The sequence below is a fragment of the Geotrypetes seraphini genome, chromosome 2, assembly GCF_902459505.1.
Source record: "Geotrypetes seraphini chromosome 2, aGeoSer1.1, whole genome shotgun sequence".
Lineage (NCBI taxonomy): Eukaryota > Metazoa > Chordata > Amphibia > Gymnophiona > Dermophiidae > Geotrypetes > Geotrypetes seraphini.
In genome coordinates, this window is record NC_047085.1 from 7,109,039 (window position 1) to 7,132,429 (window position 23,391).

Here is a 23,391-nt window from a genome sequence, read left to right on the forward strand (position 1 = left end):
TAAGATGCTGGACATGGAGGGAGCATAGGAACGGGAACACAAGGGGGACAGTACTGGAGAGGAGAATAGGGACAGGGACACAGAAGAGAGATGCTGGATGAAAGGGTAGTTGAGAAAAGGAGAGATGGTGGATCTGGGGATGATGGGGTCCATTGCTGCAGCTGCGGGGGGATGGAGATGAAAAAAAAGAAAGATGCCAGACCTCTGGGGGAGGAAAGGGAAACAGAAGGGGAGCACAGAGATGGAAGATGGATGGTTAGCACGGAGAAAGAAGGAGAGCCTGATCAGAAGACAACCAGACCAACATGGGACCAACATGATTTGAAAAATAACCAGATAAGAAAAGGTAGGAAAAATAATTTTATTTTCTGTTTTGTGATTACAATATGTCAGATTTGAAATGTGTATCCTGCCAGAGCTGGTGTTGGACCGCAAACGTGAGCTAGGATTTAACAGAGAGAGAGGAAATGTATTTTTTGTTTGTTTATTTTGTTTACACCACAGGACCAGTGTGGGTAGGAGAGGGCAAAGGGGGTGAAGAGGCTATAAAATAAACCCACCAGGATGTTTGGAAAAAACCACCCAATTGGGCAGGAAAATCGAATCGAAAAATCGATTCAATAGGCTGAATCGAACCCAGGTCCCCCGGCTCCTCCTCTTCCTCTCCATTAGTCTACATCTGACTGTTCCTTTCCAAGACCTCTGGTTTACAAGCAGAACAGAAACAAGCACAGAACTGATTACTGCTATTTCTTTCACTCACTTATAGTTCCACTGCTGCCACCAGTAATTACCAGAATGAGTCTCCCGGGACCCACTACTATTATTGATGATTTCTATTGAAAAAATCTGATCTAGACCCCTCCACACCATCCAGCTATCGCCCAATAGCAAATATCCCTCTCTTAACCAAGATGCTAGAATCTATCATATCTACCCAACTCTCATCATACTTAGAGAGATTCTCTATTCTTCTTCCTTACCAATAAGGCTTTCGTCCCAACTTCAGCACCGAATCCCTACTGACCTCCTTGATCTCAAAGGTTCAACAACTTCATTCTCATAATAAGTTTGCTGTCCTCCTACAATTCAACCTTTCTGCCGCTTTTGACGTTGTCAACCACGATATTCTCGTTTACCAACTCTCTGAGATAGGCATCAAGTGTAAATCAGAGAACTCGACAAACGGAGTTCACAGAGGGGGAAGCATAGGGGGATATAACGAAGGAGAGATATTGAGGGGCTACAGAAAGAATGTACTTGTAAGTCAGTAAGATGAGTTTGAACTGTATTTAGAAAAGGATGGAAAGCCAGTGAAGTGACTTGAGGAGACGGGTAATGTGAGCATAGGGGAATATGAGTCATGCAGCAGCATTTTGAATGGACTGAAGAGGTGAGAGATGAATGCGCAGGAGACCTGAAAGAAGTACATTACAGTAGTGTAAGCATGAGGTAATGAGAAAGTGGATAAGGGTTTTGGTAGTGTGTTCAAAAAGCAGGTCAGATTTTGGTAATATTATAGAAGAGGACAAGACAGGTTTTAGCGGTTTGTTGGATCTGAGTGCAGAAGGAGAGAGAGGAGTCAAAGATTACCCTGAACAGAGAATGGCAAGAGGGGGAGGTGAGTTTAGGTGGAAAGATAAGGAGTTCCATTTTAGCCATATTCAGTTTGAGATGGAGGTGAGACATCCAAGTGGCAATGTCGGACACTTAGGCCGAAATTCGGGCCTGAATTCCTGTAGAGATATCTGGTGTGGAGAGGTAGATCTGGAAATCATCGGCATAGAGGTGATATTGAAAACCATGGGAGATCAGTGTACCTAGAGAGCGGGTATATATGGAGAAGAGAAGAGGACCCAGAACAGATCCTTGAGGTACACCGTTAAGACAGTGGGATGGTAATGGAGGAGAAATTACGATGGGAGAGAGAGGAAGAAAACCAGGAGAGAACAGAACAGCAACAGTGTGTTGAGGAGGAGCTGGTGCTCAACAATGTCAAAGGCAGCAGACAGAGTAGAGGCCATTGGATTTGCCCAGCAACAGGTCATTAGAGACTTTAGCAAGGGCAGTTTCTGTAGAATGGAGCGGTCAAAAGCCTGATTGAAGCAGGATGAGAAGAAAGAAAGAAAGTTCAATGCAACAGTGGTGAACAGCGTGTTCAAGTAGTTTGAATAGGAATGGAAACACACAGCAGTTACACAGAGGCAAAAAAGAATTCACAGGGTAACAAAGATAGGCCTCTGTGTGGTGATCCAGGGGAAGGAGCAAAGACATTCCCTCCCCATTCTAAATCAACAGCTTAAGCCCCTGGAACAGTATTTTTCTCTGAAGACTGACAACAGTAGCCCATTCAACAAATTTATTCTTAAAGAATTTTTTTTTTCCTTTTGAGTTAGCCACGAGGGAAAAATGGCCAACATCTTCACCACAATTTGAACAAATAATCCCTGCAGCTGAAAGCAATGAAATTGATTCCCATTTAGCCCTTATAAGGTGCCTCATTTCTTTTACCTGGTGTTCTTGGTTAAAGAAACCCCCATGGTAAATCCCTAAGAAGTCCACCAATTAACATGTAAATGCAAACAGGCAAAACACATTTGTACATATGCTCAAACAAGCCTTGAAATCACCAACACACAATGCAGATATCTTCACAACTGGCGTGCAACAAAATCTACCCATGTGCCTCACACAGAGGTGATGGAAGACAACCTTGTCTGTATTCATGCACAAGACAACAGCAGCAGCTCTTCTCTAGGGTGAACTATGCACTGCGGACAGCTCTTATGACCAGCACACATGGTTGTAACATATTATCAGAGCTCTGAGAAACGGTCCATACTGTATGCTTGGATTCTGAGGGAAGAGTCATACACTAAATTGCAGGTACCTCATGGGAGGACACCAGGGCACAGTGCTTCCGCTTACTCCCAGACACCATCATTGTAATGTCAACAGAATGTGACTTATCTTCACATCTATCTATAATGTACCATATCACCTCAGATGAAAGGGACAGGCTCATTACCCCTTAAGCCATTATGATATGGGCAAATTCTATGGAAAGATTAGGTTCTTACCTCTGTAAACTTCTCTCTAGTAGACAAACTTTATTCCTAAACCTGTGGGTAGTCTATCCCTTCTTATGAGAATTCTTGCAGAGAGCCTCATTAGCATTTTTTTGCTCCACCTCCCAGACCTCTGGGCTGTCCTCAAATTCCTCAGTTCGTACCAAAACAGATGGTCAGCCCTGGAGAAGGGAGGGGTAGCTGCCCAAGAAACATGTCTGTTCTGCTCATATCATTACCATATAAAAGATAAAAGAAAACTTAACCATATGCAATACAGAACAAGGTGAAGACAAATAAGTCACCAGCCTGAGTGCTACCTGCACTAAGGGTGTGGGAGATTCTATAGATACCTTCTAGATTCTTCAACGCAGTAGCTGTGTCCTCTATCCTTGGTAAAGCTGGATAAAGGAAAGAAAGATGATGTCCAGATTCCTTGGCACATTTGAAGCAGTAAGCAGACAAATGAACAACTGACAGGGCAGGCTTCAGGAATGAAGTATCTGTCTACTAGAAAGAAGATTACCAAGTTAAGAGCCTAATCTTTCCTTGTAGTGCGACAGATACTTTATTCATAAACCTTTGGCTTGTATCAAAGCAGTCCTCTGAATTTAGGGTGGGACAGATGAGCCTGCTGACAGAACGGATGATCTGAATGCAAAGTCCTGTGGGCTGCCACATCCATTCTGTAAAACTTTGCGAACGCATGGAGAGAAGACCATGTGGCTGTTCTACAGAATACTTCCAGGGACACCGCTGAAGATTCTGCCCATGAGGAAGTCATGCTTCTAGTGAAGTGTGCCCTTGCTGGACATAGAGGGACACTTTCTAATTCCGATATAGGCTGAAGAAATGGCTATACGGATCCATCTTGAAATGGCCTGTTTCAGGCTGGTCAGCCTTTACGAGTAGCACCCACCACTACAAAACGATGACCTGATAGTCAAAGATCGTTCATAACCTCCAGACATTCCAGGAATATTCTGCGTGCATCCAACAATTTCAGCAGCTTATCACTTCTCCTCGGTCTCGAGGGAGTGAAGGCAATCATACATCTTGATTGATATGAAAGCTGGAAACCACTTTCAATAAGGAAGATGGAACTGTGTGCAAGACCATGCCTGAAACTAAAATTTCGAGGAAGGGATCTCTGCATCACAAACCTTGGAATCTAGATTTTCTCCTCATAGTTTATAGTTTATTAGGATTTTATATACCGCCTATCAAGGTTATCTAAGCGGTTTTTACAATCCAGGTACTCAAGCATTTTTCCCTCTCTGTCCCGGTGGGCTCACAATCTATCTAACGTACCTGGGGCTATAGAATAAGTATGGATTTGTTGATGCAATTGGCAAAATGGGTCATTAGTCATAATTAGTTTGAATAACAGGGTATCTTTTAACAACAAATTCTAGGGGTAGCAATGGGGGCTACTTTAGCACCTTCAGTAGCTTTACTATATATGGCTAATTTTGAGAATTTATACATATATTTTTCTAGATTTTTGACAAAATGAATCTGTGGCGGAGATTTCTGGATGATAGCTTTTTACTCTGGACGGAATCTAAAAGCGAACTTGAAGAATTCATTAGTTGGTTGAATTCTATAGACCATCATTTACAATTTACAATGTATTGTCACTGGGAGAAGATTAGGGCTCGTCGGCTTGGAAAAGAAACAGCTGAGAGGAGATATGATTGAAGTCTACAAAATCCTGAGTGGAGTAGAACGGGTACAAGTGGATCAATTTTTCACTCCATCAAAAATTACAAAGACTAGGGGACACTCAATGAAGTTACAGGGAAATACTTTAATACCAATAGGAGGAAATTTTTTTTCCTGGCCTTCTAAACCATTAGCTCCACACGCTAAAAGCATGTGAAACATGGACAATCCTCAGAGAGCCATCCATCGCACCTGCTTTTAAACAAAACTGAGGTGTTTTGAGGCAGATAAAGGCTTTTATTTTCAAATCGGGAAATCCAAGATGGCTACCATAGCAGCAATTTTAATGCCAAAAACAGCCTGGGAGAGCTACACTGGGGTCCAAAAACTAACAATGTTGGGATTTTAGAGGTGGGGGAACCTGACTAACCCCAGAAATACCCCTCCCCCCCGGATTTTGTTTTTCTGTTATTCACTGTACCATGCTGTGTACTGGAAGCCGTAAGTGCTGAAGCTGCAAACAGCTTACAGGGAGACCTTCTACCTCAACAAGCCTGGAATCTGAACTGCTTGTCTCTTCGGACAGCCTCTCAGGCCCAACAAACCAACCAGAGACCTCATCCCCCACTGGACCTCGTGCATGCAAATGAGGGGAGGAAAGCAGTCAGCTTGATCCTGAAAAGAATGCCATGGAGCCACTCAGCCTGCACTCAAGCCCACTGTGGACGAACCTGGGGCGAGCCTTACTACCAAGGAATCAGACCCTGAGCCACCAAACGTTTCGTGGAGGCTGTCCAAGTGGGTGCACTGCAAAGCAGTCTGCCCCTTGGAAGCAGACCCTCGACATCAGAGTCTGCGGTCTCTCATAGCCTGAGTTGCCCTAAGACTGGGATCCTTTGTAGCACCGAAAAGCCTCACAGTCAGCAAAAAAAGGAAACAAATTGAAAATAAACACAAGCAGAAAATATAGGCTCCAATCATCTCACTTGTAGAGAGCCAACTGAGGAATTGGAGGACAGCTTAGAGCAGTGGTCTCAAACTCAAACCCTTTGTAGGGCCACATTTTGGATTTGTAGGTACTTGGAGGGCCTCTGAAAAAATAGTTCATGTCTTATTAAAGAATTGACAATTTTGTATGAGGTAAAACTCTTTATAGTTTATAAATCTTTCCTTTTGTCTAAGTCTTAATAATAATATTGTAACTTGTAGCTAAAGAGACATTTGATCAAGAAACTGTTTTATTTTACTTTTGTGATTATGATAGACAAACTGAGGGCCTCAAAATAGTACCTGGCGGGCCGCATGTGGCCCCCGGGCCGCGTGTTTGAGACCACTGGCTTAGAGGGATGAGAGGCGGAGTAAAAGATTATTAATGAGGCTCTCTACAAGAATTCTTGCGAGTAGAGACTGACTACCCACCGGATGAGGAATAAAGTATCTGTCACGCTAGAAGTGTCATTAGTTTTATATTAGAGTCTTTCAACTTCCAGGAGTAGTATTTGAGACTGCTCTCTGCATGTGAGGGTCTAAGCCCCCGATGCAGAAATGGTTCCTTGCAAGGAAGACTGGTTTAACCTATGCTAATGCACTACAAAGAGCTCATTAGTATTCTAATGAGCACTATGTGAAATGCACAGCAGGCAAACTCGGTGTGAGCTGTCGTAGCTTTACTTTCCTGTCAGTACCTGAGCATAGATTGGCTCAGGTAGTGACATGAATGTAAGGCCTCGACAAAAAAAAGATGACGACTCCCATCCCCCTCCTACTGACCCATCCACCAATTTCCCTCCCCCGTCAATGGACCCACACGTTCCCCTCCAGCCGAGGCTCCCACCAGCCCAGGACCCTCGACCCACATATTCCCAAAATCATTTGGCAGGAGGGATGCCGGCTCCACCCCCACACTCTCCCCACCCCCCGCCGATGCCGCTGGGATAACACCATATCCCCCATTGCTGACAGGAGAGAATCCCCCCCCAAAAAAAATTGTCGGTAGGAGAGATACCCACTTCCTCTTGCCTGGGGTTGATTGGCTCAGGCACACAAGGCCCCTCCCCTGGGCAGGGTCTTAGGCACCTGAGCCAATCAAGGCCTTAGGCCTCTTCCAGTGCATTCCAAGATGTACTGGGAAAGGGAAGGGCCACCATTAGAAGAGGCGGGCCTGCTGGCAAGAGGGAGTGGCCATCTTTCCTGCCAAACCTTTTTAACTAAAAGATACAAGGGGGAACAGCAGAAGAGTGGCCTGCCAGACCAGTAGGTGCCCTTTTCGGAGGGGGGTGGTGCGGGTAGGCTTTGGAAGACTTGTATAGGGAGGAAGGCGCACAACTTTTTTATGCTCTTTCTGATGGCCGATCAGCTGAGCCACTGATCAGCAGCTTCGGGGTTTCCCTTACTGCTCAGCTGGTGTTTCCCATCAGCTCAGTACTGAGCTGGTAGGGGAAGCCCTGAAGTCGCAGCGGCTTTGGGGAGTCAAGCCAGCGCTGATTGGCGGGCAGGGACAGCAGCAAAAAAAAAAAAAATTTCAACAGGTGGCAAGGAGAAAGAAACATTTGTACTTTCATCCTAGCCTATTCCTTACACAAAACAGCTCATGGCACGTTTTCCAATATGGCCATGCAAACTAGCCAAGTGATTGATGTACTAACATCGCTTGGCTATGCATAAAAAACAGGGGTTTTAGCGATCCAAAAAACAATAGTTCAGCCCTTTTTTTTTTTAATGGGTCTTGGAACAGGTGGTACCACATCCCTCCTGCTCACAACTTGTGAAAAAGGTACCGGGTGGGTTCGGGAGGTGCTGGTGGTTTCGGGGGAGTATCTGGTGGCAGAAGGGAGTGGGCAGCTCTCCTACCTTTTTAGGGGGGGGGGAGAGAAGTGGGAAGGAAGGAGATGGTTTGGGGGGGGTGGCGCCTGGAGCGAAGGCTCCGTTGGCAGGAAAGAGTAGGCATCCCTCCTGTCAATTTTTTCTCATGCAAGGGGGGTCAGTCCCCAGTGCTGGTTCATTGGGAAAATGTTGGGGAGGGCCATCATCAGTGGGTGGGGCTTTTTTCTTTTTTAATGGGGTAGATATTGTGCTTGTGTAACACACACAGCATCAGTGCCTATAAAAAAAAAAAGTTTCCTGCCCCAAAAAGCTGAGTGGCAGGAGCCTGCTTTAGGGCTTCCCCTTCCTTTCAGCTGTTCAAGCTTCTCCTGCCAGCTCTGAGCATGTGTGAGAGTCGCTCTCATAGCTATCAATCAGACGGAAGAGATGGTGATTACGCTGAACCTCTGCGCAAATCACTTGCAAGCAAAATTTTTAGTGCATCAATAGCTCTTTCAGACTCGGAGCAAACCCATGTGGTCTTCCCGATCCTGTTTAGTGCATCTGGCCTCTGCCTTTTCTTCAATGCAAAACCAGGCAAATAGTGGGATGGGACAAATGGACTTTCCCCAATGGAATGGCATGAACTGGGATAAGCAGCATTTGGGAAGACAACGCCTTTTGTTGTTGATTTTATGCCATCTATGCTTGTCCTACAGACCTGAGGCAGGTGTACTCTCACGCTGAAACACAGTACTGTGATTGGACACAATAAACATTTTTTACATCATCCTGTTAGCTCTATCCAGTCTGGAAAGTCCATTTGTACCATCCCACTATTTACCTGGTTTATGCTGTTGTCATGGGTTTGTCTTCTGCTGGACCCCCTTTCCTGCAATCCACCCAGATCTCTGTGCTTATCCCACTCCTCACAACCTTCATACCCCCTACAGCTATGGATCCTCTGTGCTTATCCCAGTCTTTATCCTTCACTCCCTCCCCCTAAAGATTCTCTGTGGTCTCTCCCCTCCCCGCCACAGCTAAGGATCCTCAGTGTTTCTCCCAGACTTTAACTCCCCACCACCAGAGCTAAAGATCCTCTGTGTTTATCCCAGGCTTTACCCCCTCACTCCCCCAGAGCTAAGGATCCCCTGTGGTTCTCTCAGGCTTTACCCCTCACAGCTAAGTGTTATCAGCATTTATACCAAGCTCCCATTTTTGTAAAGGAATATTTTCTCATATCATTCCTGAATCTATCCTCCTTGAAGCCTCATACTGTGATCACTTGTTCCTTGTACTCTTTCCATTGAGAAATGTTTGCTTCTTGTGTGTTATTACTAATTTTCTGCTATTTTTGTGTCTCTGTCCTATCATCTCCTCTCAAGTAGAGATCGTTAGGTCCTCAAATTTCATCTCATAGAATTTTTGATCCAAATGTTTCTCTGCACTGTTTCTACCCTATCTATATCCATTTGGAAGTAAGGGGGAGAGGGATCTTTCTGGAGATGGAAGAAGAAAGTTTGTTCAGTGTGAAACTCTTGGTGCGTTACAAGAAAGCACTAAGCGAGCGAAGCCCTTGCACATAGCAAGCAGAACTCCACTTACAAACCGCGTCTCCCTGCCCAAGAGATGAGCAGAACGAGGGGCTTCAGGCTTCTGACACCAGAAGTAGAAGAGGACAAACAGAAGACACACAGGAAGGTGGAGAAAAAAAACAAGTCAGAAAGACAGAATCAGAAGATCCAGGGCTTCTAAAAGTGATGTGTCATCTTCTAATTTGAGGATGAGCTCAGCAGCAGACATGATTAATAGTAGATCGTAATGTTTTTCAGTTTGCTGAGGGCTTGTCCAATCAGCTCAAAGACTGTCCTGTCTCTTTGGGGAGAGGATGGGTACAATCTTCTATTTGGGTCCCAAATACATACAGTTATTCCACAGCAAATGAACTGGGCACATAGGAAGGCATGAGCTAATTGCAAAGTGTCAGCTCTTAACAGTGACTTATCCCTGGAAAGACAAACAGCCCACACTGTCAAAAAGTGTATTGAGGGGTCCCTCTGGATGATGACAAATTATGGAAGTTTGGTGTGTAATTCCAGTACTCACCTGCTGGGTGCTGGGAGAATTAGGTGCATCCTGCTTTATTGTACTCCCTGTCAATGCATCACTGGTAGGTGTCTGAAAGAAAGCAGAACCCTCTCTTAATAAGAAAGCTAAAGATGACCAAGACATTAAGAAAACATTTGGACTGTCTGAATCAGACGGATGCATCTAGGTGACATAGGAACATGCACTAGACAGAAGGCACCAAGTCTTCAAGAGCACTGTGTCCAAGTCAGCATAAAGCAAGGAAATGACATGTCCCCCCCCCCCCCCCCAAACCAGGAACAACCATGGGCACAGGATAATTTGTCCTTACGAGAGCCAAGAAAATCAACCTGTTGAGAAGCAGCCTGGGTCTAAATAAAATAGAAGCAAAAGGTCTCAGATTCACAAGTGTCCAAGGAAAGCAGACGAGCCACTGGCCCAGATGCAGAGTGGCTGAAAAAAAGTCAATAGCCTATGGTCATCTGCAGCTGATTTCAGGGGAAAAGAAACGTACAACTCATCCATTTCATGAGTTGGTGAATCACATGGTACGAGGGTCTCCTGCTCTCTGCACCTCCCCTGTGTGAGGATCTTGCACCATTCCTTGCTACTATCCTATATTAGGGCCTCATGGAGTCCCTACAGATAAAGCTACACTCCTATTGCAACAATTCTTCATTGATTCAATCTTCTCCCAAGGAAGCTCAGAATGGTTTGCATGAATTTATTCAGGCACTTCAAGCACTAGAAGATCTCCCTCTTCTATTCCAACCTCTTCTCTTCAAATTGTACATCGCCTTGAACCTATTTAGGCATAGAGCGACTCACAAATTGCAGATTAGGTTATGCTTTCCCTATCAGTCCCGATGGGCTCCCAATCTCTGAATTGCTGCAATCAGCCATTCCAATATGGTCTGAACAGGAATCTATTGGCTCTAGCATACATTGCTTCCCAATTACCTTACGTGGCACTGCGGTTCTGATCCTTAAGTCAAGCCAGGTTTTCAGCATATCCACAAGGAATAGACATGAGAGAGATTGGCATGCACCGACTCTCTTATGAATATTCATCGTGGATATCCTGAAAACTGGTCTGCCTGTGGATTTCGATGACCAGAGCTGAGTAGCCCCAGGCTTACAAAATCCAACTGCTTTTACTGCTACCAAGTGTTTCAACCCATGACTCTGTAAGGTAGCCTATGCATGAAACGTGTGTGTGTGCTGTGGCCTTGCACAGAAAGGGACAGAGTCTCTTGAATGAAATCAATCATTCTCCTCAGATCTGTGGACTGTGCTGAGGAGAATGCCACAACTCATATTTATTGCACGATTATGGACAGTGGAGACGCTGCCTGCTGCCCACCCCCACTCCCACGAAGCAAATATTTTAAGACAGATTAAGCAGATGAGAAAATATGAATATGTACCCTTCTCCTGGGACTCTGGATTAGTAGTGCCTCACCACACCATGCTGGGTCAAGTACTGGCTCAAGAGACCATGGGCTCAGTGCTAAATTAGGAGGAGGTGTCTCCTAACACCATACTAGGGTTTGCAATCAGTAATGGCTCAGAGAAATGACTTCATAACACCATGACACAGCATGCTGAAACCACGAGTCAGAGCTTTTGTACCATGCTGGGACACTGGACCTGTACTTGTAAAGTTCAAAGATTCTTTCTAAGTTCTTATTGCCACCCGACTGGTATTCAGTCACAGGAATTTGCTACTTGGCTTACTGTCTGGATCAATGAAGGTGGCATCGTATTTCATAATGTTCCAAACACTGAGTAGAAAATAAAGTAGGCTAAGTCCTTAAGAATCTCTCTAGGGAAGTATTTCTGAGTGGAAGCAGCTCTAGTATAAGCAGCCTGTGGTAAGGGAGTGGCCATGCCATTCTTGTTGCGGTTAGTGGGAACACGCGTACACATTCCATTGAAATTGAATTACAAGTGCCTCAGCATGCTCCACACTCACAAACACACAGAGCACTAGGGTGCAGCTTGCCTTGGAGAATACGTTGGTCTTCAACACCCCATTCCTGCCATAGCCAGTTGGTGGGCCTCCCAGTTGGGTCCCACTCTTGCCTTTGACTTTGCGATTTGCCATCACAAAGGGGTTCTCATTGAAAACTATGGGCTGAGAATCAACCAAAGGCTCTTCCTCCTCTTCATGGTGCTGTCCCTGTGGAACTGATTTTGGTTCCAATATCCTTGCTGTCTGCTCCTGTGGTAAAGGATGTTGAGCTGGACTAGTGGGCAGGATAATCGTGCTCTCCTCCTGCCCAACAGCATGATATATGGAGTCACCTACTGGTTGAGACCCCATTGCACTACCAGCTATTAAAGCGTGGGGGACTTCTCCTCCCTGGCTTTGAAATTCCTCAGAATCTGGACGGTTCTGCAGCATCATACAGTCACTGGCCATCAATGAAGAGCTTGTATCACAGGGAAAGGCCTGAGGTCAACACCCCAAGGATCAGAGCCAGCACCAGACACGAAAAGAAGAGAAATAAAAAATAAGACAACAAGGATAAAAGCAGTAAGAAAATCAAATTCCTACATTAACTGAACAGGCTTAAGGGAAGACCATGGAGTGCAACAAAGTCCAGCCTATACCCTTCCTGGCATCTTAGCCCACCCCTCTAATTCTACCTCAGTGTTTCCAAATCCTCTCCTGGAGATACACCTTGCTAATCATGCTTTCAGGATTGATAAAATAAATAAATCCGACTAAAACACATTCATTATAGATATCCTGAACACCAAACCGATTTGATGCTCCTCCTAAACAGAGTTGGGAATTAGAGAATGACACGGGGACACATTTGTCCCTGTCAGAAATCAATTTTCCCATCCCATCCCTATGAGCTTTGTCACTGTCCCTGCCCCATTCCTATAAGCTCTGCCTTAACTGCACAAGCCTCGAACACTTACGATTTTAAAGGGTTTGAGGCTTGTGCAGATGAGGACGGAGCTTAGGCATTGGTGGAATGAGGCATTATGACATCACAATCTGAGCTCTAGAATGTTGCTACTTAGGATTTTAAAGTGTTTGAGGCTTGTGCAGATGACGGCGGAGCTCAGGCATTGGTGGAATAAGGCATTATGACATCACAATCTGAGCTCTAGAATGTTGCTACTTGGATTTGAAAGTGTTTGAGGCTTGTGCAGATGAGGACGGAGCTCAGGCATTGGTGGAATGAGGCATTATGACATCACAGTCTGAATTCTAGAATGTTGCTACTTAGGATTTAAAAGTATTTCAGGCTTGTGCAGATGAGGATGGAGCTTAGGCATTGGTGGAATGAGGCATTATGACATCACAGTCTGAGCTCTCGAATATTGCTACTTAGGATTTTAAAGCGTTTGAGGCTTGCGCGGATGAGGACGGAGCTTAGGCATTGGTGGAATGAGGCATTATGACATCACAGTCTGAGCTCTAGAATGTTGCTACTTAGGATTTGAAAGTGTTTGAGGCTTGTGCAGATGAGGGCGGAGCTTAGGCATTGGTGGAATGAGGCATTATGACATCACAATCTCAGCTCTAGAATGTTGCTACATAGGATTTGAAAGTGTTTGAGGCTTGTGCAGATGAGGACGGAGCTTAGGCATTGGTGGAATGAGGCATTATGACATCACAATCTCAGCTCTAGAATGTTGCTACTTAGGATTTTAAAGTGTTTGAGGCTTGTGCAGATGAGGACGGAACTTAGGCATTGGTGGAATGAGGCATTATGACATCACAATCTCAGCTCTAGAATGTTGCTACTTAGGATTTTAAAGTGTTTGAGGCTTGTGCGGATGAGGACGGAACTTAGGCATTGGTGGAATGAGACATTATGACATCACAATCTCAGCTCTAGAATGTTGCTACTTAGGATTTTAAAGGGTTTGAGGCTTGTGCAGATGAGGACGGAGCTTAGGCATTGGTGGAATGAGGCATTATGACATCACAATCTGAGCTCTAGAATGTTGCTACTTAGGATTTTAAAGTGTTCGAGGCTTGTGCGGATGAGGACGGAGCTTAGGCATTGGTGGAAGGAGGCATTATGATATCACAATCTGAGCTCTAGAATGTTGCTGCTTAGAATTTTAAAGTGTTCGAGGCTTGTGCAGATGAAGACGGAGCTTAGGTATTGGTGGCATGAGGCATTATGACATCACAGTCTAAGCTCTAGAATGTTGCTACATAGGATTTGAAAGTGTTTGAGGCTTGTGCAGATGAGGGCGGAGCTTAGGCATTGGTGGAATGAGGCATTATGACATCACAATCTCAGCTCTAGAATGTTGCTACTTAGGATTTTAAAGTGTTCGAGGCTTGTGCGGATGAGGACGGAGCTTAGGCATTGGTGGAAGGAGGCATTATGATATCACAATCTGAGCTCTAGAATGTTGCTACTTAGGATTTTAAAGCGTTTGAGGCTTGCGCAGATGAGGGCGGAGCTTAGGCATTGGTGGAATGAGGCATTATGACATCACAATCTCAGCTCTAGAATGTTGCTACTTAGGATTTTAAAGTGTTTGAGGCTTGTGCGGATGAGGACGGAACTTAGGCATTGGTGGAATGAGGCATTATGACATCACAATCTGAGCTCTAGAATGTTGCTACTTAGGATTTTAAAGGGTTTGAGGCTTGTGCAGATGAGGACGGAGCTTAGGCATTGGTGGAATGAGGCATTATGACATCACAATCTGAGCTCTAGAATGTTGCTACTTAGGATTTTAAAGTGTTCGAGGCTTGTGCGGATGAGGACGGAGCTTAGGCATTGGTGGAAGGAGGCATTATGATATCACAATCTGAGCTCTAGAATGTTGCTGCTTAGAATTTTAAAGTGTTCGAGGCTTGTGCAGATGAAGACGGAGCTTAGGTATTGGTGGCATGAGGCATTATGACATCACAGTCTAAGCTCTAGAATGTTGCTACATAGGATTTGAAAGTGTTTGAGGCTTGTGCAGATGAGGGCGGAGCTTAGGCATTGGTGGAATGAGGCATTATGACATCACAATCTCAGCTCTAGAATGTTGCTACTTAGGATTTTAAAGGGTTTGAGGCTTGTGCAGATGAGGAAGGAGCTTAGGCATTGGTGGAATGAGGCATTATGACATCACAATCTGAGCTCTAGAATGTTGCTACTTAGGATTTTAAAGTGTTCGAGGCTTGTGCGGATGAGGACGGAGCTTAGGCATTGGTGGAAGGAGGCATTATGATATCACAATCTGAGCTCTAGAATGTTGCTACTTAGGATTTTAAAGCGTTTGAGGCTTGCGCAGATGAGGGCGGAGCTTAGGCATTGGTGGAATGAGGCATTATGACATCACAATCTGAGCTCTAGAATGTTGCTACTTAGGATTTTAAAGTGTTCGAGGCTTGTGCGGATGAGGACGGAGCTTAGGCATTGGTGGAAGGAGGCATTATGATATCACAATCTGAGCTCTAGAATGTTGCTACTTAGGATTTTAAAGCATTTGAGGCTTGCGCGGATGAGGGCGGAGCTTAGGCATTGGTGGAATGAGGCATTATGACATCACAGTCTGAGCTCTAGAATGTTGCTACTTAGGATTTTAAAGTGTTTGAGGCTTGTGCAGATGAGGGCGGAGCTTAGGCATTGGTGGAATGAGGCATTATGACATCACAATCTCAGCTCTAGAATGTTGCTACATAGGATTTGAAAGTGTTTGAGGCTTGTGCAGATGAGGGCGGAGCTTAGGCATTGGTGGAATGAGGCATTATGACATCACAATCTCAGCTCTAGAATGTTGCTACTTAGGATTTTAAAGTGTTTGAGGCTTGTGCAGATGAGGACGGAACTTAGGCATTGGTGGAATGAGGCATTATGACATCACAATCTCAGCTCTAGAATGTTGCTACTTAGGATTTTAAAGTGTTTGAGGCTTGTGCGGATGAGGACGGAACTTAGGCATTGGTGGAATGAGACATTATGACATCACAATCTCAGCTCTAGAATGTTGCTACTTAGGATTTTAAAGGGTTTGAGGCTTGTGCAGATGAGGACGGAGCTTAGGCATTGGTGGAATGAGGCATTATGACATCACAATCTGAGCTCTAGAATGTTGCTACTTAGGATTTTAAAGTGTTCGAGGCTTGTGCGGATGAGGACGGAGCTTAGGCATTGGTGGAAGGAGGCATTATGATATCACAATCTGAGCTCTAGAATGTTGCTGCTTAGAATTTTAAAGTGTTCGAGGCTTGTGCAGATGAAGACGGAGCTTAGGTATTGGTGGCATGAGGCATTATGACATCACAGTCTAAGCTCTAGAATGTTGCTACATAGGATTTGAAAGTGTTTGAGGCTTGTGCAGATGAGGGCGGAGCTTAGGCATTGGTGGAATGAGGCATTATGACATCACAATCTCAGCTCTAGAATGTTGCTACTTAGGATTTTAAAGTGTTCGAGGCTTGTGCGGATGAGGACGGAGCTTAGGCATTGGTGGAAGGAGGCATTATGATATCACAATCTGAGCTCTAGAATGTTGCTACTTAGGATTTTAAAGCGTTTGAGGCTTGCGCAGATGAGGGCGGAGCTTAGGCATTGGTGGAATGAGGCATTATGACATCACAATCTGAGGTCTAGAATGTTGCTACTTAGGATTTTAAAGTGTTTGAGGCTTGTGCGGATGATGACGGAACTTAGGCATTGGTGGAATGAGGCATTATGACATCACAATCTGAGCTCTAGAATGTTGCTACTTAGGATTTTAAAGGGTTTGAGGCTTGTGCAGATGAGGACGGAGCTTAGGCATTGGTGGAATGAGGCATTATGACATCACAATCTGAGCTCTAGAATGTTGCTACTTAGGATTTTAATGTGTTCGAGGCTTGTGCGGATGAGGACGGAGCTTAGGCATTGGTGGAAGGAGGCATTATGATATCACAATCTGAGCTCTAGAATGTTGCTGCTTAGAATTTTAAAGTGTTCGAGGCTTGTGCAGATGAAGACGGAGCTTAGGTATTGGTGGCATGAGGCATTATGACATCACAGTCTAAGCTCTAGAATGTTGCTACATAGGATTTGAAAGTGTTTGAGGCTTGTGCAGATGAGGGCGGAGCTTAGGCATTGGTGGAATGAGGCATTATGACATCACAATCTCAGCTCTAGAATGTTGCTACTTAGGATTTTAAAGGGTTTGAGGCTTGTGCAGATGAGGAAGGAGCTTAGGCATTGGTGGAATGAGGCATTATGACATCACAATCTGAGCTCTAGAATGTTGCTACTTAGGATTTTAAAGTGTTCGAGGCTTGTGCGGATGAGGACGGAGCTTAGGCATTGGTGGAAGGAGGCATTATGATATCACAATCTGAGCTCTAGAATGTTGCTACTTAGGATTTTAAAGCGTTTGAGGCTTGCGCAGATGAGGGCGGAGCTTAGGCATTGGTGGAATGAGGCATTATGACATCACAATCTGAGCTCTAGAATGTTGCTACTTAGGATTTTAAAGTGTTTGAGGCTTGTGCAGATGACGGCGGAGCTCAGGCATTGGTGGAATAAGGCATTATGACATCACAATCTGAGCTCTAGAATGTTGCTACTTGGATTTGAAAGTGTTTGAGGCTTGTGCAGATGAGGACGGAGCTCAGGCATTGGTGGAATGAGGCATTATGACATCACAGTCTGAATTCTAGAATGTTGCTACTTAGGATTTAAAAGTATTTCAGGCTTGTGCAGATGAGGATGGAGCTTAGGCATTGGTGGAATGAGGCATTATGACATCACAGTCTGAGCTCTCGAATATTGCTACTTAGGATTTTAAAGCGTTTGAGGCTTGCGCGGATGAGGACGGAGCTTAGGCATTGGTGGAATGAGGCATTATGACATCACAGTCTGAGCTCTAGAATGTTGCTACTTAGGATTTGAAAGTGTTTGAGGCTTGTGCAGATGAGGGCGGAGCTTAGGCATTGGTGGAATGAGGCATTATGACATCACAATCTCAGCTCTAGAATGTTGCTACATAGGATTTGAAAGTGTTTGAGGCTTGTGCAGATGAGGGCGGAGCTTAGGCATTGGTGGAATGAGGCATTATGACATCACAATCTCAGCTCTAGAATGTTGCTACTTAGGATTTTAAAGTGTTTGAGGCTTGTGCAGATGAGGACGGAACTTAGGCATTGGTGGAATGAGGCATTATGACATCACAATCTCAGCTCTAGAATGTTGCTACTTAGGATTTTAAAGTGTTTGAGGCTTGTGCAGATGAGGACGGAACTTAGGCATTGGTGGAATGAGACATTATGACATCACAATCTCAGCTCTAGAATGTTGCTACTTAGGATTTTAAAGGGTTTGAGGCTTGTGCAGATGAGGACGGAGCTTAGGCATTGGTGGAATGAGGCATTATGACATCACAATCTGAGCTCTAGAATGTTGCTACTTAGGATTTTAAAGTGTTCGAGGCTTGTGCGGATGAGGACGGAGCTTAGGCATTGGTGGAAGGAGGCATTATGATATCACAATCTGAGCTCTAGAATGTTGCTGCTTAGAATTTTAAAGTGTTCGAGGCTTGTGCAGATGAAGACGGAGCTTAGGTATTGGTGGCATGAGGCATTATGACATCACAGTCTAAGCTCTAGAATGTTGCTACATAGGATTTGAAAGTGTTTGAGGCTTGTGCAGATGAGGGCGGAGCTTAGGCATTGGTGGAATGAGGCATTATGACATCACAATCTCAGCTCTAGAATGTTGCTACTTAGGATTTTAAAGTGTTCGAGGCTTGTGCGGATGAGGACGGAGCTTAGGCATTGGTGGAAGGAGGCATTATGATATCACAATCTGAGCTCTAGAATGTTGCTACTTAGGATTTTAAAGCGTTTGAGGCTTGCGCAGATGAGGGCGGAGCTTAGGCATTGGTGGAATGAGGCATTATGACATCACAATCTCAGCTCTAGAATGTTGCTACTTAGGATTTTAAAGTGTTTGAGGCTTGTGCGGATGATGACGGAACTTAGGCATTGGTGGAATGAGGCATTATGACATCACAATCTGAGCTCTAGAATGTTGCTACTTAGGATTTTAAAGGGTTTGAGGCTTGTGCAGATGAGGACGGAGCTTAGGCATTGGTGGAATGAGGCATTATGACATCACAATCTGAGCTCTAGAATGTTGCTACTTAGGATTTTAAAGTGTTCGAGGCTTGTGCGGATGAGGACGGAGCTTAGGCATTGGTGGAAGGAGGCATTATGATATCACAATCTGAGCTCTAGAATGTTGCTGCTTAGAATTTTAAAGTGTTCGAGGCTTGTGCAGATGAAGACGGAGCTTAGGTATTGGTGGCATGAGGCATTATGACATCACAGTCTAAGCTCTAGAATGTTGCTACATAGGATTTGAAAGTGTTTGAGGCTTGTGCAGATGAGGGCGGAGCTTAGGCATTGGTGGAATGAGGCATTATGACATCACAATCTCAGCTCTAGAATGTTGCTACTTAGGATTTTAAAGGGTTTGAGGCTTGTGCAGATGAGGAAGGAGCTTAGGCATTGGTGGAATGAGGCATTATGACATCACAATCTGAGCTCTAGAATGTTGCTACTTAGGATTTTAAAGTGTTCGAGGCTTGTGCGGATGAGGACGGAGCTTAGGCATTGGTGGAAGGAGGCATTATGATATCACAATCTGAGCTCTAGAATGTTGCTACTTAGGATTTTAAAGCGTTTGAGGCTTGCGCAGATGAGGGCGGAGCTTAGGCATTGGTGGAATGAGGCATTATGACATCACAATCTGAGCTCTAGAATGTTGCTACTTAGGATTTTAAAGTGTTTGAGGCTTGTGCGGATGAGGACGGAGCTTAGGCATTGGTGGAAGGAGGCATTATGATATCACAATCTGAGCTCTAGAATGTTGCTACTTAGGATTTTAAAGCATTTGAGGCTTGCGCGGATGAGGGCGGAGCTTAGGCATTGGTGGAATGAGGCATTATGACATCACAGTCTGAGCTCTAGAATGTTGCTACTTAGGATTTTAAAGTGTTTGAGGCTTGTGCAGATGAGGGCGGAGCTTAGGCATTGGTGGAATGAGGCATTATGACATCACAATCTCAGCTCTAGAATGTTGCTACATAGGATTTGAAAGTGTTTGAGGCTTGTGCAGATGAGGGCGGAGCTTAGGCATTGGTGGAATGAGGCATTATGACATCACAATCTCAGCTCTAGAATGTTGCTACTTAGGATTTTAAAGTGTTTGAGGCTTGTGCAGATGAGGACGGAACTTAGGCATTGGTGGAATGAGGCATTATGACATCACAATCTCAGCTCTAGAATGTTGCTACTTAGGATTTTAAAGTGTTTGAGGCTTGTGCGGATGAGGACGGAACTTAGGCATTGGTGGAATGAGACATTATGACATCACAATCTCAGCTCTAGAATGTTGCTACTTAGGATTTTAAAGGGTTTGAGGCTTGTGCAGATGAGGACGGAGCTTAGGCATTGGTGGAATGAGGCATTATGACATCACAATCTGAGCTCTAGAATGTTGCTACTTAGGATTTTAAAGTGTTCGAGGCTTGTGCGGATGAGGACGGAGCTTAGGCATTTGTGGAAGGAGGCATTATGATATCACAATCTGAGCTCTAGAATGTTGCTGCTTAGAATTTTAAAGTGTTCGAGGCTTGTGCAGATGAAGACGGAGCTTAGGTATTGGTGGCATGAGGCATTATGACATCACAGTCTAAGCTCTAGAATGTTGCTACATAGGATTTGAAAGTGTTTGAGGCTTGTGCAGATGAGGGCGGAGCTTAGGCATTGGTGGAATGAGGCATTATGACATCACAATCTCAGCTCTAGAATGTTGCTACTTAGGATTTTAAAGTGTTCGAGGCTTGTGCGGATGAGGACGGAGCTTAGGCATTGGTGGAAGGAGGCATTATGATATCACAATCTGAGCTCTAGAATGTTGCTACTTAGGATTTTAAAGCGTTTGAGGCTTGCGCAGATGAGGGCGGAGCTTAGGCATTGGTGGAATGAGGCATTATGACATCACAATCTCAGCTCTAGAATGTTGCTACTTAGGATTTTAAAGTGTTTGAGGCTTGTGCGGATGATGACGGAACTTAGGCATTGGTGGAATGAGGCATTATGACATCACAATCTGAGCTCTAGAATGTTGCTACTTAGGATTTTAAAGGGTTTGAGGCTTGTGCAGATGAGGACGGAGCTTAGGCATTGGTGGAATGAGGCATTATGACATCACAATCTGAGCTCTAGAATGTTGCTACTTAGGATTTTAAAGTGTTCGAGGCTTGTGCGGATGAGGACGGAGCTTAGGCATTGGTGGAAGGAGGCATTATGATATCACAATCTGAGCTCTAGAATGTTGCTGCTTAGAATTTTAAAGTGTTCGAGGCTTGTGCAGATGAAGACGGAGCTTAGGTATTGGTGGCATGAGGCATTATGACATCACAGTCTAAGCTCTAGAATGTTGCTACATAGGATTTGAAAGTGTTTGAGGCTTGTGCAGATGAGGGCGGAGCTTAGGCATTGGTGGAATGAGGCATTATGACATCACAATCTCAGCTCTAGAATGTTGCTACTTAGGATTTTAAAGGGTTTGAGGCTTGTGCAGATGAGGAAGGAGCTTAGGCATTGGTGGAATGAGGCATTATGACATCACAATCTGAGCACTAGAATGTTGCTACTTAGGATTTTAAAGTGTTCGAGGCTTGTGCGGATGAGGACGGAGCTTAGGCATTGGTGGAAGGAGGCATTATGATATCACAATCTGAGCTCTAGAATGTTGCTACTTAGGATTTTAAAGCGTTTGAGGCTTGCGCAGATGAGGGCGGAGCTTAGGCATTGGTGGAATGAGGCATTATGACATCACAATCTGAGCTCTAGAATGTTGCTACTTAGGATTTTAAAGTGTTTGAGGCTTGTGCAGATGACGGCGGAGCTCAGGCATTGGTGGAATAAGGCATTATGACATCACAATCTGAGCTCTAGAATGTTGCTACTTGGATTTGAAAGTGTTTGAGGCTTGTGCAGATGAGGACGGAGCTCAGGCATTGGTGGAATGAGGCATTATGACATCACAGTCTGAATTCTAGAATGTTGCTACTTAGGATTTAAAAGTATTTCAGGCTTGTGCAGATGAGGATGGAGCTTAGGCATTGGTGGAATGAGGCATTATGACATCACAGTCTGAGCTCTCGAATATTGCTACTTAGGATTTTAAAGCGTTTGAGGCTTGCGCGGATGAGGACGGAGCTTAGGCATTGGTGGAATGAGGCATTATGACATCACAGTCTGAGCTCTAGAATGTTGCTACTTAGGATTTGAAAGTGTTTGAGGCTTGTGCAGATGAGGGCGGAGCTTAGGCATTGGTGGAATGAGGCATTATGACATCACAATCTCAGCTCTAGAATGTTGCTACATAGGATTTGAAAGTGTTTGAGGCTTGTGCAGATGAGGGCGGAGCTTAGGCATTGGTGGAATGAGGCATTATGACATCACAATCTCAGCTCTAGAATGTTGCTACTTAGGATTTTAAAGTGTTTGAGGCTTGTGCAGATGAGGACGGAACTTAGGCATTGGTGGAATGAGGCATTATGACATCACAATCTCAGCTCTAGAATGTTGCTACTTAGGATTTTAAAGTGTTTGAGGCTTGTGCGGATGAGGACGGAACTTAGGCATTGGTGGAATGAGACATTATGACATCACAATCTCAGCTCTAGAATGTTGCTACTTAGGATTTTAAAGGGTTTGAGGCTTGTGCAGATGAGGACGGAGCTTAGGCATTGGTGGAATGAGGCATTATGACATCACAATCTGAGCTCTAGAATGTTGCTACTTAGGATTTTAAAGTGTTCGAGGCTTGTGCGGATGAGGACGGAGCTTAGGCATTGGTGGAAGGAGGCATTATGATATCACAATCTGAGCTCTAGAATGTTGCTGCTTAGAATTTTAAAGTGTTCGAGGCTTGTGCAGATGAAGACGGAGCTTAGGTATTGGTGGCATGAGGCATTATGACATCACAGTCTAAGCTCTAGAATGTTGCTACATAGGATTTGAAAGTGTTTGAGGCTTGTGCAGATGAGGGCGGAGCTTAGGCATTGGTGGAATGAGGCATTATGACATCACAATCTCAGCTCTAGAATGTTGCTACTTAGGATTTTAAAGTGTTCGAGGCTTGTGCGGATGAGGACGGAGCTTAGGCATTGGTGGAAGGAGGCATTATGATATCACAATCTGAGCTCTAGAATGTTGCTACTTAGGATTTTAAAGCGTTTGAGGCTTGCGCAGATGAGGGCGGAGCTTAGGCATTGGTGGAATGAGGCATTATGACATCACAATCTCAGCTCTAGAATGTTGCTACTTAGGATTTTAAAGTGTTTGAGGCTTGTGCGGATGATGACGGAACTTAGGCATTGGTGGAATGAGGCATTATGACATCACAATCTGAGCTCTAGAATGTTGCTACTTAGGATTTTAAAGGGTTTGAGGCTTGTGCAGATGAGGACGGAGCTTAGGCATTGGTGGAATGAGGCATTATGACATCACAATCTGAGCTCTAGAATGTTGCTACTTAGGATTTTAAAGTGTTCGAGGCTTGTGCGGATGAGGACGGAGCTTAGGCATTGGTGGAAGGAGGCATTATGATATCACAATCTGAGCTCTAGAATGTTGCTGCTTAGAATTTTAAAGTGTTCGAGGCTTGTGCAGATGAAGACGGAGCTTAGGTATTGGTGGCATGAGGCATTATGACATCACAGTCTAAGCTCTAGAATGTTGCTACATAGGATTTGAAAGTGTTTGAGGCTT

At 44.6% G+C, this 23,391-nt stretch overlaps 1 protein-coding gene across 13 annotated transcripts in view; it reads right to left on the reverse strand.

Moving 5' to 3' along the window:
- Positions 1-23,391, reverse strand: part of LOC117355920 (protein scribble homolog) — a 393,083-nt gene that overhangs the window by 22,396 nt on the left and 347,296 nt on the right. For 5 of the 13 annotated variants that reach the window (XM_033935045.1, XM_033935038.1, XM_033935042.1 and 2 more), the window contains 3 exons: positions 11,629-12,078; positions 9,642-9,713; positions 9,141-9,191 (listed from right to left, as the gene is read on the reverse strand). In XM_033935045.1, the coding sequence (XP_033790936.1) occupies positions 9,141-9,191; positions 9,642-9,713; positions 11,629-12,078 (573 nt within the window). The remainder of the gene's footprint in view (positions 1-9,140; positions 9,192-9,641; positions 9,714-11,628; positions 12,079-23,391) is intronic. The other 8 variants (XM_033935046.1, XM_033935039.1, XM_033935044.1 and 5 more) reach the window with 3 other exon arrangements.